We start from the raw sequence: 20126 nt of genomic DNA on the forward strand, positions 1-20126 counted from the left end.
AAAAAACTGGGAAAACTTATTGACTCGAGTATAAGCCTAGGGTGGGAAATGCAGCACCTACTGGTAAATTTAAAAAATAAAAATAGATACCAATAAAAGTAAAATTGATTGAGACATCAGTAGGTTATGCTTCTCCTTCGCCTCATTGGGGGACACAGGACAGTGGGTGTATGCTTCTGCCGCCAGGAGGCTGACACTAAGTAAACATAAAAAAAAGTTTAGCTCCTATGTCGTATACACCCTGACACTGGCTACCAGAGAATCCAGTTCATGCTTAGTGTCTGAAGGAGGCACACCTCTGGGTCCCGGTGCAGAGAGCGCGGGTTGCCTCCTCTGCGTTTTTCCATTCCAAATATTCTTGCCTTTCTCCAGGCAGGTCTGGAATCAGGGCTGGCTCCAAGTACTCTAAAAAGGCAGATTTCAGCCTTGGCGGTCATTTTCCAGCGCAGAATTTTTTTTCAGGGAGTCGCTCATAAGGTCCCTCCTTTTAAAACTCCTTTGGAAGCTTGGGATCTTAATTTGGTTTTAAGGGCTTTATAGGAAGTTCCTTTCGAACCTCTTCAGGATATTTCCTTAACTCTCCTTTCCTGGAAGGTTGTGTTCTTAGTGGCCATAACTTCCATAAGGAGGGTATCAGAATTGGCAGCCCTTTCCTGTCTTGCTCCTTTTTTACAGTTCCATCAGGATAAAGTGGTGCTCAGACCAGCTCCATCCTTTTTGCCAAAGGTTGTTTCCTCATTTCACATTAACGAGAATATAGTTCTTCCTTCTTTTTGCCCGGCGCCGCCACACCGTGTGGAAAAAGCCCTCCATACGTTGGACTTAGTGCGAGCTCTGAGGAGGTACATTTCCCGTACAGCTCCTTTTCGACAGACGGATGCTCTCTTTGGCGTGACGGTTCCGGCTGGAATCAAAGCTCACTTCACTAGAGCAGTGGGGCTTCCTGGGTGATTCGGCACCAGGCCTCAGCAGAACAAGTTTGCAGAGCTGCAACTTGGTCCAGTCTGCATACTTTTGCCAAGCATTACAATGTCCACTCCCAGATATCTGCAGATGCAAGTCTGGGTAGAAGGATTCTTCAGGCAGCGGTAACGCACTTATAACGACAGCTGCTTGAATAGTTTTAACCGGTGAGTGCATTCCCCACCCAGGGACTGCTTTAGGACATCCCACTGTCCTGTGTCCCCCAATGAGGCGAAGGAGAAATAGGGATTTTTGTGTTACTCACCGTAAAATCCTTTTCTCCGAGACGCTCATTGGGGGTCACAGCTCCCTCCCTGATAGCCTGTTGACCTACTGACTGATAAATCTGGATACAACAAAAAACAGCCAACAGGCTATCAGGGATGGAGCTGTGTCCCCCAATGAGCGTCTCGGAGAAAAGGATTTTACGGTGAGTAACACAAAAATCCCTATTTTTGAATATCCATATTGAATCAGGAACCCCATATAATGCTCCATACAGTTCATGATGGGCCCCATAAAATGCTCCATATTAAAATATGCCCCATATAATCTATATATATAATTGTCTAAGGGTTTTTCCGTCTGTCTGTCTGTCTCTTGGAAATCCCGCGTCTCTGATTGGTCGAGGCCATCGTCACCATGGCAACCATTATGACATCATCACCATGGCAACCGTTATCACATCAGCACCATGGCAACCATTGTGAGATCATCATCGCCATGACAACCATTATGACATCATCATCGCCATGGCAACCATTATGACACAATCATCAAATGCAACCATTATGACATCACCATGGCAACCATTATGACATCATCATCACCATGGCAACCTTTATGACATCATCACCATGGCAACCATTGACATCATAACCGTCACCATTGCAACCATCTATATATATAATTGTCTAAGGGTTTTTCCGTCTGTCTGTCTGTCCTGGAAATCCCAGCTCTCTGATTGGTCGAGGCCTGGCGGCCTCGACCAATCAGAGACCGGCACAGCATCGACGTAGAAATCCCGCGTCTCTGATTGGTCGAGGCTGCCAGGCCTCGACCAATCAGCAACGGGCACAGCGACGATGATGTCATAAAGGACGTAGACATCCTGCGTCTCTGATTGGTCGAGGCCTGCGTTAGAATCGGGCCACAGTCTAGTTTATATATATAATTGTCTAAGGGTTTTTCCGTCTGTCTGTCTGTCCTGGAAATCCCGCGTCTCTAATTGGTCGAGGCCTGGCGGCACAGCATTGACGTAGAAATCCCGCGTCTCTGATTGGTCGAGGCCGCTAGGCCTCGACCAATCAGCGACGAGCATGTCATAAAGGACGTAGATATCCCACGTCTCTGATTGGTCGAGGCCGCCAGGCCTCGACCAATTAGCAACGGGCACAGCGACGATGATGTCATAATGGTTGCCATGGCGACGATGACGTCATAAAGGTTGCCTCGACCAATCAGCGACGGGCACAGTCTGCCGCGAATTCTGGAATCATCATTGTCCATATACTACGGGGACATGCATATTCTACAATACCCGATGCGTTAGAATCGGGCCACAATCTAGTCTATATATATAATTGTCTAAGGGTTTTTCCGTCTGTCCTGGAAATCCTGCGTCTCTGGTCGAGGCCATCGTCACCATGGCAACCGTTATGACATCATCATCGCCATGGCAACCATTATGACATCATCAGCACCATGGCAACCATTGAGATCATCATCGCCATGACAACCATTATGACATCATCATCACCATGGCAACCATTATGACATAATCATCAAATGCAACCATTATGACATCGTCGCCATGGCAACCTATTATGACACAATCGCCATGGCAACCATTATGCCATCATCACCATGGCAACCATTATGACATCATCACCATGGCAACCATTATGACATCATCATCACCATGGCAACCATTATGACATCATCATCACCATGGCAACCTTTGACATCATCACTGGCAACCATTATGACATTATCATCACCATGGCAACCATTACGACATTATCATAATGGCAACCATGATGATATCATCATTGACATGACAACCATTATGACATACCCGTCACCATTGCAACCTATTATGACATCATCATGGCCTTGGCAACCATTATAACATCATCATTGCCATGACAACCATTATGACATCATCATCACCATGGCAACCATTATAACATCGCAATGGCAACCATTACGACATTATCATAATGGCAACCATGATGATATCATTGACATGGCAACCATTATGACATACCCGTCACCATTGCAACCTATTATGACATCATCATCGCCTTGGCAACCATTATAACATCATCATTGCCATGACAACCATTATGACATCATCACCATGGCAACCATTATGACATCATCACCATGGCAACCTTTATGACATAACCGTCACCATTGCAACCATCTATATATATAATTGCCTAAGGGGTTTTCCGTCTGTCTGTCCTGGAAATCCCGCGTCTCTGATTGGTCGAGGTCGCCAATCTGGACGTCATAAAGGACGTAGAAATCCCACGTTTCTGATTCAGCGACGGGCACAGTATCGACGTAGATGTCATAATGGTTGCCTCGACCAATCAACGACGGGCACAATCTGCCGCGAATTCTGGAATCATCATTGTCCATATACTACGGGGACATGCATATTCTAGAATACCCGATGCGTTAGAATCGGGCCACAATCTAGTGCTACATAAAAGGTTAATGATGGCCCCATAAGATGCTTCATAGATTATGCCCCATATAATGCTGCACAAAGGTTGATGGCCCCATAAGATGCTCCATAGCATATTATGCAGCATATGCTGCTGCGATTATTAAAAAAAAAAAAAATGACATACTCACCTCTCGTTGCTCAGGCCCCCGGCACTAGCGATATTCACCTGTCCGTGTTCCACCGCCGAGTGTTGCTGTGTCTTCCGAGTCTCTGCAATGACTGTTCAGGCAGAGGGCGTGCACTAAACACGTCATCACGCCCTCTGACCTGAATGTTACAGCCACAGGATGCGGAAGATTGAGCGCGGCGGAGGAACGGGGACAGGAGAACATCGCATGGCTCACCCTCCCCCTGTCATACTCACCCGCTCCTGGCGCGGTCCCTGCTTCTCTGATGTGATGGTCTCTGATGCCGGCAGCTTGTTCCTGTGTTCAGCGGTCACATGGTACCGCTCATTAGAGTAATGAATATGCTCTCCACCCCTATGGGAGTGGAGTCGCGTCCATATTCATTACTTTGATGAGCGGTACCATGTGACCGCTGAATACACGAACAAGCTGCCGGCGTCAGAGACAGTCTGCGAAGCAGGGACCACGCCGGGAGCAGGTGAGTATGATGTGACAGCCGCCACTTCCCCATCGACCCCCTGGGACAGTGACTCTAATATAAGCCGAGAGGGAGACTTTTAGCCTTAAAAAAATGGGTTGAAAATCTCGGTTTATACTCGAGTATATACGGTAATTAGGTAAAAGAGTAAAAAAAAATTACACCCTTGTGCAGTGGAAAATATTGAACGATTAGATGAATCCAAATTTCTGTTGCACAAAGCTGATGAAACTGTTAGAATTTGGCACAAGCATCAAGAACCTTTCTTATCAGAGTTCAACATTTCAGTAGGTGGAGTAATAGTGTGGAGAATGTTTTCTTGGGACGTCTGTTAGCTGCGGATAGTTTGGGCTTGTTGAAGCATCGTGAAAAGGTGTCAACCACTGATGACTCTCAAATGGAAAATCAAGGTCATTTGTGTACCCTTGGTAGAAGGACCTGTTCGCCTCACCTTGTGAAGTGTACCTACTAAGTCCTAGGTCCATGTTGGTACCCGGACCCTCCATGTTGGTGAACCTGTAGGAGGGCACATGGGGAACGTGACACACTCAGGAATTTTGGAAGCAGCAGGACAGATGAAGTGGAAGTTAGCAGAAATTGAAGCAAGTTAAAGCATGGTGTGTACAAAAGGGGGAGTGCAGCAAACTAAAGTCTTAAATCTCAATCCTGAAACACAAGTGTATGTCCTAATATGCCTTAAAAAGCATAGGAAGATGATGTCACTGAGCGACGCTGGGCAACCTTCAAAACCTTACATGGAGCAGAACAGAGGGCAGTGGACTAAAGTTTAAGAAGTAGAGCCTGGGACGTGTGTAACAGCACCATGTCACAGTGGCAGTGTAGTCGTGGATTGCTTCCAAGAACATGACTATGATTTTTTTCTTCTATGCTCTTTACAGTCCTCAGATCTTTAACCTATAGAACATCTCTGGGATGAGGCAAATGTGCTGTTAAGAGAGAGTCAGATCCATCTAATTTGCGGCAACTGCAAAGACATCCTGTTGGCATGGGCCAATATTACTGTGGAATAATTTTATCACCTAATGGAATCTGTGACGCAATGAATTGCTGAGATTCTGAAGGCCAAAGAATATTCAACGTACTATTAGATGAGTGTATCTAATAATTTGGCCATTCAGTGCATATTTGATACTTTGTTGAGATAACGAGATAAAGCTGATCATGGACTATACTACATTTCTATTTATGCAGACTGTTAGTTACAATTAGGATCCAACAGCAGACCCGCAGCTTAGTGATAACTACTGCTGTAATTACATTTTTGGTAGTCATGTTCATTTATGATCTTTTCTGTTCTATGATATTCTTCTCCATCTGTCTATAACTTTTCCAATGTTTTAGGGTGAAGATCTCACTCGTATTAATACTACAGAGACATTTGTGAGGAGTGATGAGCAGTGTAATGAGGAGATTCCTACAGATAACCGCACAGGTGAGTAGTGACCACCTAAATGCAGAGAAGTCACTTAGTGTTCATTCATTGACTTCTATAGATATGTGTTAAAATTTGTAGGGTATAGCACAGTTTTTTTCTCTTTCATAAATATGGATTGTATGCCAAATGATGAATGTTTAACCCCTTAGCATGTAACTAAGTGAATAAAAGCACTGCATTGAAGTTGGTCTACTGTATAGGGGGATCCAGAGTGGTTGATGCTAGCTTTATTACATATTACTTTACTGGCATCTGTGTCTTTTAGTCACGACCAGAGATGAGCTCTGATCGCTGCTGTTAACTATTTAGATACTGCTGTCAATTTTTGTTAATGGAATGGTTGCCAGTGCATGTGGTCCACGGCTTCAATCTGCCATCTGGAATAAGGTATCATAGAATCTCAGGTTTATGTCCACTAATTGGATTAACACCTCCTACAAAAATATAAAATTAATTATCCTAACATTATAAATAGAAAAAATAATATCATATGAACCATGAATAGATATCAATAAAAATATCAGCTCAGCTTGCAAAACAACAAGCCCTCCCACAGCCCGATCAATGGAAGAATAAAAATGTTACAGATCTCGGAAACAAACCAAAATTTCTGTATTTTTTTTTCATGAGTTAAATTTAAAAAAAATGCAAGCTTGGTAATGCCGTAATTATTCTGCCATGGAGCATCATGTTTTCAGATTGTTTTTACCACACAATGCAATAAAAATAAAAAACCCAAAAACAATGGCAGAATTGTTTTTTTTTTTTTTTTTTTTTTTTACCAGCCCATCCCAAATGGATTTTTTTTCTGATATATGTGTTTTTTTTTTTTATTACATTGACACCATTTATTTGGCCACATATCCAAAACTACAACTTGTTCCGCAAAAACATGCCCCTTGTATGGCTATGTCACGCTAGATAAAAACAATTTTACTCTTGGAAGAATGAGAGGAGAAGATGAAAAGGCAAAAAAAAAAAGTCTGAATAATCTCTGAATAATCAAAGAAAAGGTTTCCGTATATTGCAAGCTATGCCAATCCATCAGTCTTTTTGGGTTGATAACTACCTCCCCATTTCCATAAGAGATTTGTTTCTATGCAGCTGTCACGCTTGGGGCGGGAGAGCCGACAGCCATTCCGTGCATTGCGTTCTGACCTCGTTCCAATTTATTCGGCCGTCTGACTGTGCCTTTTTTCTGTGCACTCTGTGTCTATGCAGTACCCTTCCTGACCAATTTTTATCTTTTGCCATTGTGACGCCCAGGAGACCGGGATACCCAGCACCGGACCAATGGAGTCTGTCTCTTGAGGGGGATGTCACGGGTGGCTTGACCCGGTGCTGTAGCCTCAGGCAATGCACAGTGTAAGGGGTATCGTGAGGGAGCAGGCACTTACTTGATCAGCAGCAGGTTCTCTCAGGGGTGATGATCCTGATCCTGGATAGATAGCTATTGTCCAAATGAAAGTCTGAGGCACTGAAACGTTTAACCAGTTTACTTTAACATAAAAGGATTTACAACCAGTCCTGTCACCGGAGTCTGTATGGGAACTCTGAGTTACTTTGACCCTGCCGGGGTCTTCGCCTCTTATTGTGCGCAATTTCTGTGTGGCCCTGCTGCTGTATGTGAACTGGCTGCCGGCCCAATCTGTCCCCTCCGGGTCCTGGTTCGACGGGCAACCCGAGTCCTTTTATCGGTTTACCCCCTCTGGGAGTACCGCTTAACTCTGTGTCTGTTGCTGCGTCCGGCCCTAGTGAAGCTGATATCACCTCACGTTTTTCCGGTTGCTGTATTATATATAATGAATACAGCCACGGATCCGGTATCCGTCTTTGCGCCTGTTCTGGGTAGTGATTAATGCTACCCGGTTCTCACAATGTCCTTTTTCTCTATCCCTCTTCTCCTCAGGCTGGTGATTTAGGCCTGGTAACAGTCACAGGGCTGTTAGATATTCAACTGTATGACCTCTCACTTTCAGCTCCTTGGCCCAACTGCTATTTCTTCTCTCAGACCAGAATGGATCAAGGGGAGTCTCTGGAGCTCCCCCTTCTGGCCGGAGGTGGTAGTGCAGTCTTGCTAATTTAGTATTTGTATTTACTGTCAGTAACTATTTTTGTGGCAAATACCCCTAGGGGTGCCACATTCCCCCTTAGTTAAGAACAGTACTCCGGGACTGTGGGACAATAACATTTTGAAATAACAATTAATATGTACAGAGTCTTAAAAATGAAAAGTTACAAAAACCACTCAAGGAAACAAAAATAGAGTTCTGTAAAAAGTCACTTCAAATAGCGTCCATTAATACAGTTCTATCCTTGAAGGTATTAGGAACGGCACTGTACTTAGTGTCCAGGAATTTAGTTCCATTTTTCCAACGGAGTTATCAATATAAAGTCTAAAGAAAGTTCAAAAAGAGCAAAAAGCAAAGTTCAAAAAGCAGTCTTTCCGGAGCTTTGATTTAGTGCCTCCGGGCTGATAAAAAGTTCAAGAATATGCAATAAGTTCATACAGACAAGTCTCTGTAGGCACTGGGCTTAAACGTTGCAGACTGATAGCAATGACTATACTACATTTTCTGTTTAACTATATACGGCATAACATATATACAATTCACATTATGAGCTTTATAGTTGGTAATCTGCATACCTGGCCGGTAATTGACCCTGGGTACTACGCTGTGATCTACCTAATAGCGGTGTCTCTTCATGTGGTGTACTACTGTCTACTGCGGATGTAGTATCTGCCTGCTCTGCTAAAGATAATTCCATAACTATGGAGTTGGCAAGTCCACCGTGAATGGGATTACTCTGACCAGGAATCTGTTCTTCCTGGCCTGGAACCTCCTGTAGTACGGGGTCAGCCTCTTCCTGTCTTGGGACTTCTGGTATTGGGTTCGGTGTTGGGTAAAAGGCCACCATGGGAACCACTACTGCACCATGGTATGTTAGTAGGGTTTTGGGAAAGTCTCCTATACAGGTGTGATACACTTCCTCTTCTTTTTCCTTTACTGGTTGAACCTGTATGGGTTGAATAACTTCTGGTTCTGGCTGGACAACGTCTGGCTCTTTCAATGCTTCCGGACATAATTTAAGATTGTCTCTTGACACTAGTACAGATGTTAAGCCTCCGTTTTTGCTAATGAGACACATTTTAGGATTATCCACTCTTGTTGGTAAAACTGTGTAGGGTACGGCTTCCCACTGATTGTCCAGTTTATTGGTTCGACGATTTCTCTTGAGCACTTGGTCACCCGGTCTTAATGGGGTCGCTAGAGCATTCTGGTTGAAAGTTCGCTCTTGTCTTTCTCTAGTTTGCTGAAGGCTTCTTTCCACACTCTCTTGCACTTGGCGATACTGCTTTTGCCGTATGATATCCCAATTGGAGTCTTGAACTTCTGCGTCTGGTTTCAGAATTCCCATTTCTAGATCGATTGGTAATTGGCCGGGTCTTGCACGCATAAGGTAAGCTGGGGTGCAGTTGGTGGAGCTCACCGGGACATGATTATACAGATCCACCAAGTCAGGCAATTTCTCTGGCCATTGATTCCTTTCTGTCTCAGGTAAAGTCTTTAGTAGGTCTATTACAATATGGTTCATCTTCTCGCATAAGCCGTTTGTTTGTGGATGATAGGCCGTCGTCCGGATCTTTTTGCAACCATACATATTACAGAATTCTCTGAAGATCTCTGATTCAAAGGCTGTACCTTGGTCGGTGAGAACCTGTTCCGGATATCCATGGGGTCTACAAAAGTACGTTTGGAACGCTTTGGCTGCTGTTTTTGCTGTCAGATCTTTTACGGGTACTACTACCAAGAAACGTGAATAATGGTCCACGATGGTCAAGGCATAGACATAGCCGGACCGGCTTGGTGTCAACTTCACGTGGTCCATGGCTACAAGTTCAAGTGGTTGTTTGGTGATTATGGGCTGCAGTGGTGCTCTTTGGTTCTTTTGATCGTTTCTTCTGAGGTTACACGGGCCACAATTTCTGCACCACTGTTCGATTGATTTTCTCATCCTGACCCAATAAAATCTTTCTCTTAGAAGTACTTCTAACTTTTTCCAACCGAAGTGACCAGCACCATTATGGTAAGCTTCGAGGACCATCTTCACATCTTGTTTAGGCACAATAATCTGCCAAACCAATTCATGTGTTTTCGGATTGGTGTATCTTCTACAGAGCTTCCCTTGATACAGGAACATTTTGCCTCTCTCTTTCCAGAGTTGATGGGTCTCTTCTGGGGCATCCTCATAGGGATATGCACTTTGCTCAGTCAACAGTTCCTTCACCAACTTCACAGCCGGATTGCTGTCTTGGGTGTCAGCCCATCTATGGTGTGCTAACGGATTAAAATTCACCTCTTGTTGTTTCTGATAGGTACTTGACTGATGATGTTTTGCCTTGGGACGATGGAAGGCTGGTAGTTCAATTTCTTCAAGCTCCCCCGTTTCCTCTTCTACATCTCTCAAGTGTGGCATCCGGGATAGGGCATCGGCATTTCCATTCTTGCGACCTGCTCGATACTTGATTATGAAGTTGTAATTAGATAACCGGGCTATCCATCGCTGTTCTAACGCACCTAATTTGGCTGTGTCCAGGTGGGTCAACGGATTGTTGTCAGTATAGACAATAAATTCTGCAGCGGCCAGATAGTGTTTGAAACGCTCCGTCACAGCCCAAACTACTGCCAGTAGTTCCAATTTGAAGGAGCTGTAATTTTCTGAATTTCTTTCAGTAGGCCGGAGCTTTCTACTTGCAAAGGCGATGACTTTCTCCCGACCTTCTTGCTTTTGTGACAGCACCGCTCCTAGTCCCACATTACTGGCATCGGTGTAGAGGATGAAAGGTTTATGGTAATCTGGGTATGCCAGAACCTCTTCTCCGGTTAGTGCCTTCTTTAGTTGTTCAAAGGAGTCTTCCCTTTCGTCGTTCCACTGAAAAGGAGGGTTTCGGTTTGAAGGTTTCTTCGTCTGCCCTACCAAGGTGTCTTGCAAGGGTGCTGCCAACTTGGTAAATCCTTTTATAAATCTGCGATAGTAACCCACCAATCCCAGGAATTGTCTCACTTCTTTTGCGCTGGTAGGTCTTGGCCAATCCCTTATGGCGCTTATTTTCTCGGGATCTGGTGCTACTCCCTCCGAACTCACGATGTGTCCCAGGTACTGTACCTTTGGCTTGAGAAGGTGACATTTGGATGGCTTGACTTTCATGCCATACCTGGATAAGGCTTCGAACACTTCTGCCAGGTCTATTAAGTGTTGTTCGTAAGTCTTTGAGTAGACGATCACATCATCTAGGTACAGGAGGACGGTCTCGAAGTTCTTGTGTCCGAGGCAGCATTCCATCAGCCGCTGGAAGGTACCGGATGCGTTGCAGAGTCCGAACGGCATGCGATTAAATTCACATAGACCCATTGGTGTGGTGAATGCCGTCTTTTCCTTATCTCTCTCAGCCACAGGGACTTGCCAATACCCGCTTGTTAAGTCTAAGGTGGAAAAATAATTAGCAGATTTCAAAGCAGTTAAGGACTCTTCTATCCTAGGCAAGGGGTAGGCGTCTTTATGGGTGATGTTATTAATCTTCCGGTAGTCTACGCACATTCTCATGGTTCCGTCCTTTTTTTTGACAATCACTAGAGGGGCCGCCCAGGGGCTACAGCTGTCTCTTATTACCCCGGCCTGTTTCATTTCCCTCAGCATATCTTTTGCACATTGATAGTGAGCGGGCGGTATAGTAACATAGTAACATAGTTAGCAAGGCCGAAAAAAGACATTTGTCCATCCAGTTCAGCCTATATTCCATCATAATAAATCCCCAGATCTACGTCCTTCTACAGAACCTAATAATATAGTAACAAAATGGGTATGGGTCTATATCTTTCTTTTATTGGGGGATGGTCACCTGTGGGGATTGTGTGTTCTACCCCTTCTATCCGTCCGAAGTCCAATGGGTGTTTACTGAAGACTTGTTCATATTCCGTCACTAGCCTATACACCCCTTGTTTTTGATGGGTAGGTGTTGAATTTATGCCCACGTGTAGCTGTTGGCACCAATCCTCCATTTCTCCATCTGAGCCATTGCCTTCCACCTGACAGGTTGGTTCTAAGGGCTCAATGGTTGTGATGGCATTGTTGTCAACAGTATATAGCTTTGCCATTGTAGCATACCTTGGCAAAGTGACCTCTTCCTCTCCACAGTTCAAAAGTCGTACCGGCACTCGTCCCCGGTGTACCTCGACTATCCCTCGTGCTGTGAGTATAGTGGGCCTGCTGTCGGTGTACACTGGTTCTATTAAGGCTTGATAATCTCGTCCCTTAGTACCAATGGCTGCTCTACACCATACCAGCATTTCTGTTTTTGGTGGGATTACAATAGACGTTGGATCACTTACCCTCACACTGCCGATTTCTCCACCTGCAACTTCTACCTGTTGCCTTAACATCAATACTTTTATTTCCCTCCGGAGAACTCTCTGCTGGCAGGATTGGGCAGTTTCAGCAATTTGCTGTAAGACAGAAATGACTTCGGAAAAGCAGTTCTCTAACACATTCATTCCTATCAATACAGTTGGTTCACAGTTCCGCCGGTCAACATCAACAACAATTATACCCTGTTTCTTCAGTTCTACTTTACCAATCTTTATGGTCATCTCCCTGAATCCTAGTTTCGGTACCAACTTACCATTACTGGCCCATATATCTAGTTCAACATCAGAGGGCCCTTTATCAATATCTGCATCAGCCCAGTACCTCTTATAAAGGATATACGGTATAGATGAAATCTGGGAACCTGTGTCCAGCAAAGCGTTGAGGGGAATTCCGTCCAGCACGATAGGGATAATGGGTCGTCCTCCGATGTACCTGTCGTGCCAGGGTGTTGGGCCTTGAAAGTTCATTCCTGCGAAGCGGCCCGCATTCCCAGGGGATTCCCGTTTAAATCACAATCTCGTGCAAAGTGGCCCGGCTGCTGGCAACGGCGGCAAATGGGCTGTCCATCCGGTTGGTAGCGGTCGCGGGGTCGTCCTCTCCATGTCGGGTAATCCCGGGGTCTCATCCATGGAACATCCTCTCTACAGTTTGCCAACTCCATCTTGTGTCCTCTCATCTCCTGCATGGTTTTAGCCATTGAAGCAACAACATCAGCTAAAGAGTCAAGCTTTTGTTGAAGAGCCTCATTAGTACTGGGCCCCAGGGGCTTAGCAATGGCCCCAGACATAGCTGATGTCACTGGCACTCCCTGTTGTTGAGGTGCCTCTGCCATGGGTTGCGCAGGATCCTGATCCCGAGGTGCCTCTGCCAGCTGGAGACGTATAGCGCTCTCCTTTAATTGGGCAAATGTCAATTCAGGGTTCTTAAAAACAAGCATGCTCACATGCCCCCGGTGAGAAGGGGTGTAGAGTCCCTCAATAAATTGATCTCTTAGCAGTTTATCCGCTCCGGTGTTAAAAATGGGTTCAGCCAGTGTAAGTGATTTAAGGGCTTCCTGCAGGTTTAAGGCAAAGTCTCTCACGCCCTCATTAGCTTTTTGTTTGCAACTAAAGAATCGTATTTTAGCTTTGCTGCTGGCCGTGGTTTCAAATGTAGCTTTTAATCCAGCAAATATGCGTTCAACAGTGCCTTTTAGATCAGCTGCCCATGCTGTGACTTCTCGCTTAGCATGGCCACTTAACTGCATCATCAGGAGACTAACACGCTGAACTTCACCCACGGGGAACATGTCAAAATGGGCCAGCATCTTTTCTCTGAAATCATCAAGGGTATTAGGCTCACCTTCATACATTGGAAGCCATGGGCCACCCGGGGTATATGGCATCAGCACCGGCATGATGGGCGCCACTCCTTGCACCGCTGCGCTGCCGGACTCTCTATTGACACTCTGTCTTTCAGCTGCATTAGCGTGGCCGAGTGCTGCGGCGTCTCCGTGCTGCGACATACTGTGCCCCCTTAGTTAATCCGGACCCTTCCGGTCCTCCGCTTCCGTCGGGATAGTGTAGATTCGTTCCGCTGTGCAGCAGGATCGATTTTCCCCTTGCTCTGATGTCAGAGCGCTCAGCTTGGTGCCGCCCACAATGACACGCCCCCTGCTGCTCCCACCCACCGCGCTCTGTAATGGCGGATTCTGAAGTTTTTCAGTTAGACTGGGGCTCAGGTGATGGCGTAGCTCAATTAACAGTCTCGTGCCTAACAGTTATGAAGTGATTACCTCAGGGGATGGCGGCCATCTTTACTCCATTATAACCAATGGGGAAAAGTCACTTTCAATAGTTTTCAATGGGGAATGGATTTTTCTTTAATAAAGTCAATTTTCAAGATTTTTCATCCCAGTTTTCACAGTTTTGGGCTCCAATCACGGCACACAATACCCGGTATACGGGCTGGCTAGATCCTGTTCGTGACGCCAATTGTGACGCCCAGGAGACCGGGATACCCAGCACCGGACCAATGGAGTCTGTCTCTTGAGGGGGATGTCACGGGTGGCTTGACCCGGTGCTGTAGCCTCAGGCAATGCACAGTGTAAGGGGTATCGTGAGGGAGCAGGCACTTACTTGATCAGCAGCAGGTTCTCTCAGCGGTGATGATCCTGATCCTGGATAGATAGCTATTGTCCAAATGAAAGTCTGAGGCACTGAAACGTTTAACCAGTTTACTTTAACATAAAAGGATTTACAACCAGTCCTGTCACCGGAGTCTGTATGGGAACTCTGAGTTACTTTGACCCTGCCGGGGTCTTCGCCTCTTATTGTGCGCAATTTCTGTGTGGCCCTGCTGCTGTATGTGAACTGGCTGCCGGCCCAATCTGTCCCCTCCGGGTCCTGGTTCGATGGGCAACCCGAGTCCTTTTATCGGTTTACCCCCTCTGGGAGTACCGCTTAACTCTGTGTCTGTTGCTGCGTCCGGCCCTAGTGAAGCTGATATCACCTCACGTTTTTCCGGTTGCTGTATTATATATAATGAATACAGCCACGGATCCGGTATCCGTCTTTGCGCCTGTTCTGGGTAGTGATTAATGCTACCCGGTTCTCACAATGTCCTTTTTCTCTATCCCTCTTCTCCTCAGGCTGGTGATTTAGGCCTGGTAACAGTCACAGGGCTGTTAGATATTCAGCTGTATGACCTCTCACTTTCAGCTCCTTGGCCCAACTGCTATTTCTTCTCTCAGACCAGAATGGATCAAGGGGAGTCTCTGGAGCTCCCCCTTCTGGCCGGAGGTGGTAGTGCAGTCTTGCTAATTTAGTATTTGTATTTACTGTCAGTAACTATTTTTGTGGCAAATACCCCTAGGGGTGCCACACCATCTACTTCGGTATAACTGCTTGTGTGTTTTTACCTAATTGTGACCTGATTTCTGTTAGTTACACCCATGAAGGGACGTTTGTGTACCTTGTGTATTGGGTGTTCTGAATTTCTCACTGGCTGAGAGTCAAATCATGTATAGTTTTTCTAGTGAAGAAGTACACAGTAAAACTTTTCTATGTCAACTCATTGCTGATTTAATTATGGCTCACAGAGGAGTTGTTGGGTTTTCATTTATCTAATCCATATCCTCTCTTTTTTTTGTTCAAATAGATTTTTAGTAAGAATAACAAGGTAATTGACATGTTACATTCTCATTTTCAATACAAAGTTTTTTCCCCTCCCCCTTCAAACAACCTCCTTCAATCCCAAAACCCCCCGCCCCCACCCAACACAGCAGCTCACCTTGCTAATTACTTCCATCATTAAAACAATAGAATATTTAATCCCTCAACCGATCGTATAAGCCACACTTTACATTACTATCCCATAGCTATCCATGAAGACCACAATTTATTGAACGTTTTAATTTTCCCTCTCTTCTTATAAATCCCCTTTTCCAGTGTCAGGCCCTGTTTCACATACTGGAGGAAGTCTCCTCTTGACGGCGGCTCTTCCCTAATCCAGTTTCGAGCTATTACCTTCCTAGCCATGTATAACAATCTGGCAATAGCTATCTTTAGGTGTTTATCTACTCCAATCTCATCCACACATCCCAACAAACAGACAACTGGATCCCTTGGCACCGTACATCCATACGCACCTTCCATACGACTCAAAACTACCACCCAGAAGGCAGCCAACCTCGGACATGTCCACATCATATGAAAAATATCAGCATCCGTAGATTTACTCCTCGGGCATTCAGAGTCATTACGCAATCCTGCCTTATAAAGCACCATCGGAGACTTATAAACTCTGTGGATCACATAGAGCTGTGACAGTCTATACGGTTCGCTCAGCGACAGTCTTGGGACCCATTCTAGCACCGATTCCCAAGTCTCGTTATCCATAGGACCCAGATCCCTTTCCCACTTAGCTCTCGCCATTATTGGAAATCCCAATAGGAAAGTATGCAACAAATCTCTATACAAAGTGGATATGACCCCTCCAGTCGTCCCGTCATTACACAGATACTCCAATACTATATCCCTTTGAATTCTAATACCTCCATCCCTACTCTGAGCTCCAAAGGCATGCCTCATCCGCAAATACTGATACTCCCCTGCAGTCCCAAGACCAAATTCCGCCTGCAATTGGGAAAACGATTTCAATTCACCTTTTCATTTGATACACGTACTGAATCCCTTTGCCCTGCCATTCTGTCAGTACCCCCAGTGCCTCAAATTCCTTCAGATTGTTTTTATGCCAAAGCGGCGAGAATCTAGTCAAGTCCGTAATCCCACGTATATGCCTCAATCTACTCCACAGCCTGCGTATCAACAACACCGTCGGATGTAGCTTCCCCAGAGTCACCAGGGATTCATCCTCCAAACATTGTACCACTGGCCTTCTTTTTGTCACCACTTCCATCAACCGCTGTACCGCTCCAGATGACCCTTCATGCGCCCAGCCCTTTAAATGTTGACTCTGGGCTGCAAGAAAATATATTTCAGGGTTAGTCAATGCCAGGCCCCCATCATCCTTGGGTCGCTGAAGTGTCTCCAGTCTGATACGCGGATGCTGTCTCTCCCATACCAAATTCCTAAACAGAGAATTAATCTGTCTAAATTTCCCGCGTGGTATCCAAACTGGCGCATTATGGAGAATATACAGTATTTTCGGCATCAGAATCATTTTGATAAGATTCACCCTACCTACCACAGATAGATGCAGCTTAAGCCAAGCATCCGCCTTTGCCTTAAGGACACCTAAGATTGGAGTCAAATTCTTATGTACATAGTCAGTAACGGGCATAGATACCCATATTCCAAGGTATTTAAATTTACTCGTCACCTCCAGTCGCCCATCCTCCAATGGTTCCCCACCCATGTCATCCACCTTAAACAAGATAGACTTACTCCAATTTATCCTAAGCCCCGACACTGATCCAAAACGTTCAATAATCCTAATGGCTCCCTCCAAGGATGCAACTGGATCAGCCAGAAATAACAAAATGTCATCCGCATACATAGTAACATAGTAACATAGTTAGTAAGGCCGAAAAAAGACATTTGTCCATCCAGTTCAGCCTATATTCCATCATAATAAATACCCAGATCTACGTCCTTCTACAGAACCTAATAATTGTATGATACAATATTGTTCTGTTCCAGGATGACATCCAGGCCTCTCTTGAACCCCTCGACTGAGTTCACCATCACCACCTCCTCAGGCAAGCAATTCCAGATTCTCACTGCCCTAACAGTAAAGAATCCTCTTCTATGTTGGTGGAAAAACCTTCTCTCCTCCAGACGCAAAGAATGCCCCCTTGTGCCCGTCACCTTCCTTGGTATAAACAGATCCTCAGCGAGATATTTGTATTGTCCCCTTATATACTTATACATGGTTATTAGATCGCCCCTCAGTCGTCTTTTTTCTAGACTAAATAATCCTAATTTCGCTAATCTATCTGGGTATTGTAGTTCTCCCATCCCCTTTATTAATTTTGTTGCCCTCCTTTGTACTCTCTCTAGTTCCATTATATCCTTCCTGAGCAATGGTGCCCAAAACTGGACACAGTACTCCATGTGCGGTCTAACTAGGGATTTGTACAGAGGCAGTATAATGTATAATACAGCGCCACCCTTTCTTCAATCATCCCATATTTAAACCCCGTCACCTCATCAGACCGTCGAAGCGTAGCAGCCAGTGGTTCCACAGCCAGAGCAAACAACAGAGGAGAGAGCGGACACCCCTGTCTCGTCCCTCTAGCCAGTTGTATGGTCCGTGACAGCTCCCTGTTTACCCTAACCCTGGCCGTCGGCATCAAGTACATTAGTTGAATCCAGGATATGAACTGCGGTCCAAACCCCATACTCCGCAACACCTGCCAGAGATACCCCCACTCCACACTATCGAACGCCTTGTGAGCGTCTAAACATGCAATAACTCTCTGGCCACAGTTATTGGATCTGAGTTGCAAGTTCATATACAGCCTTCGTAAGTTGATCGCAGTTGACCTATCAGGCATCAGGGGCTTATCTACAGCATTCTGTAATGCTGTGGATAAGCCCCCGATGTTACCTGAAATAGGAGAAAAAGACGTTATATTATTCTCACCCAGGGGCGGTCCCGCTGCTGGTCCGGTCAAACGGGCGTCTCTGGTCCGCTGCGGTGCCTCCCATCTTCATTACAAGACGTCCTCTTCTGATCTTCAGCCACGGCTCCGGCGCAGGCGCCGGAAAGGTCAGAGAAGCCCGGCGCCTGCGCACTGCAGTACTTTGCTCTGCCCTCAGCAGGGCAGAGCAAAGTACGCCTGCGCCGGAGCCGTGGCTGAAGATCAGAAGAGGACGTCTTGTAATGAAGATGGGAGGCGCCGCAGCAGACCAGAGACACCCGTTTGACCGGACCAGCAGCAGGACCGCCCCTGGGTGAGTATAATATAACGTCTTTTTCTCCTCTTTCAGGTAACATCGGGGGCTTATCTACAGCATTACAGAATGCTGTAGATAAGCCCTTGATGCCGGTGGGCTTACTGTTGTGAATTCCGCTCTTGGGCACCCTCCGGTGGTTGTAAGTGGCACTTTTGTGAGTTCTGCTCTTGGGCTCCCTCTTGTGGTTTCTAGTGGTATGGCTGCTCCTTGGAGTTAGCTGTCATCAGCTGCCTCCACTTATCTTCTCTTCTACTCCGCTATTTAAGTCTGGCTCTTTCTTCAGCCTGTGCCACTTGTCAATGTTTCCTGGCTGGATTCACATCTCTGCTTGGATTCTCCTGGTTTCCTGACCAGTTCTGCAAAGATAAGTTCTGGCTTTGTTCATTTCAGTCCACATGTTGTGGACTTATTGTTCTGTGCATTCTATATTTGTCCAGCTTGTCAGTATGGATTATTTCTGTTAGCTGGAAGCTCTGGGAAGCAGATTTACCCTCCACACCTTTAGTCAGGTGTGGAGATTTTGTAAACTCTGTGTGGATTGTTTTGTGGTTTTTATACTGACCGCACAGTATCCTTTCCTGTCCTATCTATCAAGCTAGACTGGCCTCCTATGCTAAAATCTGATTTCATTTCTGCGTATGTTATTTTCCCCTCCTCTCACCATCAATATTTGTGGGGGGCTATCTTTCCTTTGGGGATTTTCTCTGAGGCAAGATAGGTTTCCTGTTTCCATCTTTAGGGGTAGTTAGATCTTAGGCTGTGCCGAGGGGGTCTAGGGAGCGTCAGGTACCCCCCACGGCTATTTTTAGTTGCACTGCTAGGTTCAGGGTTTGCGGTCAGTACAGATACCACCTCCTTCAGATCTTGTCTCATGTTGTTCCTAAACAACCAGATCATAACAGCTTACCTCACCTGCGATTTTCGGGGTGACAGGTTCCCTTGAAATCATAAGCTTCATCTCTTTGGTCTCTGAGAGTAAGTTTTTGCAGACATTGATCACCATCTTCTTTCAGGGATCATTGGCTGGGCTGTCCTTTACCTTTCTTTTCCTCTAAATGCTATCTGAGGAGACAAGATGGCGACATTTCTATTTCTGGTATCAGTGGAGACAAGTTAGGTTGAGGAGTAGGTGTGAGGAATCAGTGAGATAGAGAAGACGGTGAAAGCAAAATCCGCATTGAGGTGACCAGGACATGGGAGGGGGTCAGAGACTGTCAGACCCTTACCAGCTTTCTTTTTGGGCTTCGGAGCTGCTAGAACTGAGGTGGCGTTCCTTCTCACTAGAGCCTTTGCTACTACTCAGGTTTTCTCTCTCCTTGGGCAGTCCTTGAAGACATGGACTGCCAAGCCATAGATGTTGCACGTGGTCTTCAGGCATTGTTTGGTTCCATAGCCCGTGACACAGCAAACCTTCGAGAGATCCTCCTTCATTTCAGTGAATTCTGTAAACAGAGCATCGCATTTGCAGATTGAGTGCCCCACTCTGTATTTTCCTGCACAGGATTCTCATTTCCCTGCCTTCTCTCTACTG

At 45.7% G+C, this 20126-nt stretch overlaps 1 protein-coding gene across 1 annotated transcript in view; it reads left to right on the top strand.

The window, feature by feature from the left end:
- LOC138664149 (zinc finger protein 585A-like) overlaps positions 1-20126 on the top strand; it is a 122878-nt gene that overhangs the window by 39746 nt on the left and 63006 nt on the right. The window contains exon 6 of the mRNA XM_069750591.1: positions 5672-5762. Coding sequence (XP_069606692.1) covers positions 5672-5762 — 91 coding nt within the window. The remainder of the gene's footprint in view (positions 1-5671; positions 5763-20126) is intronic.

This window comes from Ranitomeya imitator, chromosome 2 (genome assembly GCF_032444005.1).
Source record: "Ranitomeya imitator isolate aRanImi1 chromosome 2, aRanImi1.pri, whole genome shotgun sequence".
Lineage (NCBI taxonomy): Eukaryota > Metazoa > Chordata > Amphibia > Anura > Dendrobatidae > Ranitomeya > Ranitomeya imitator.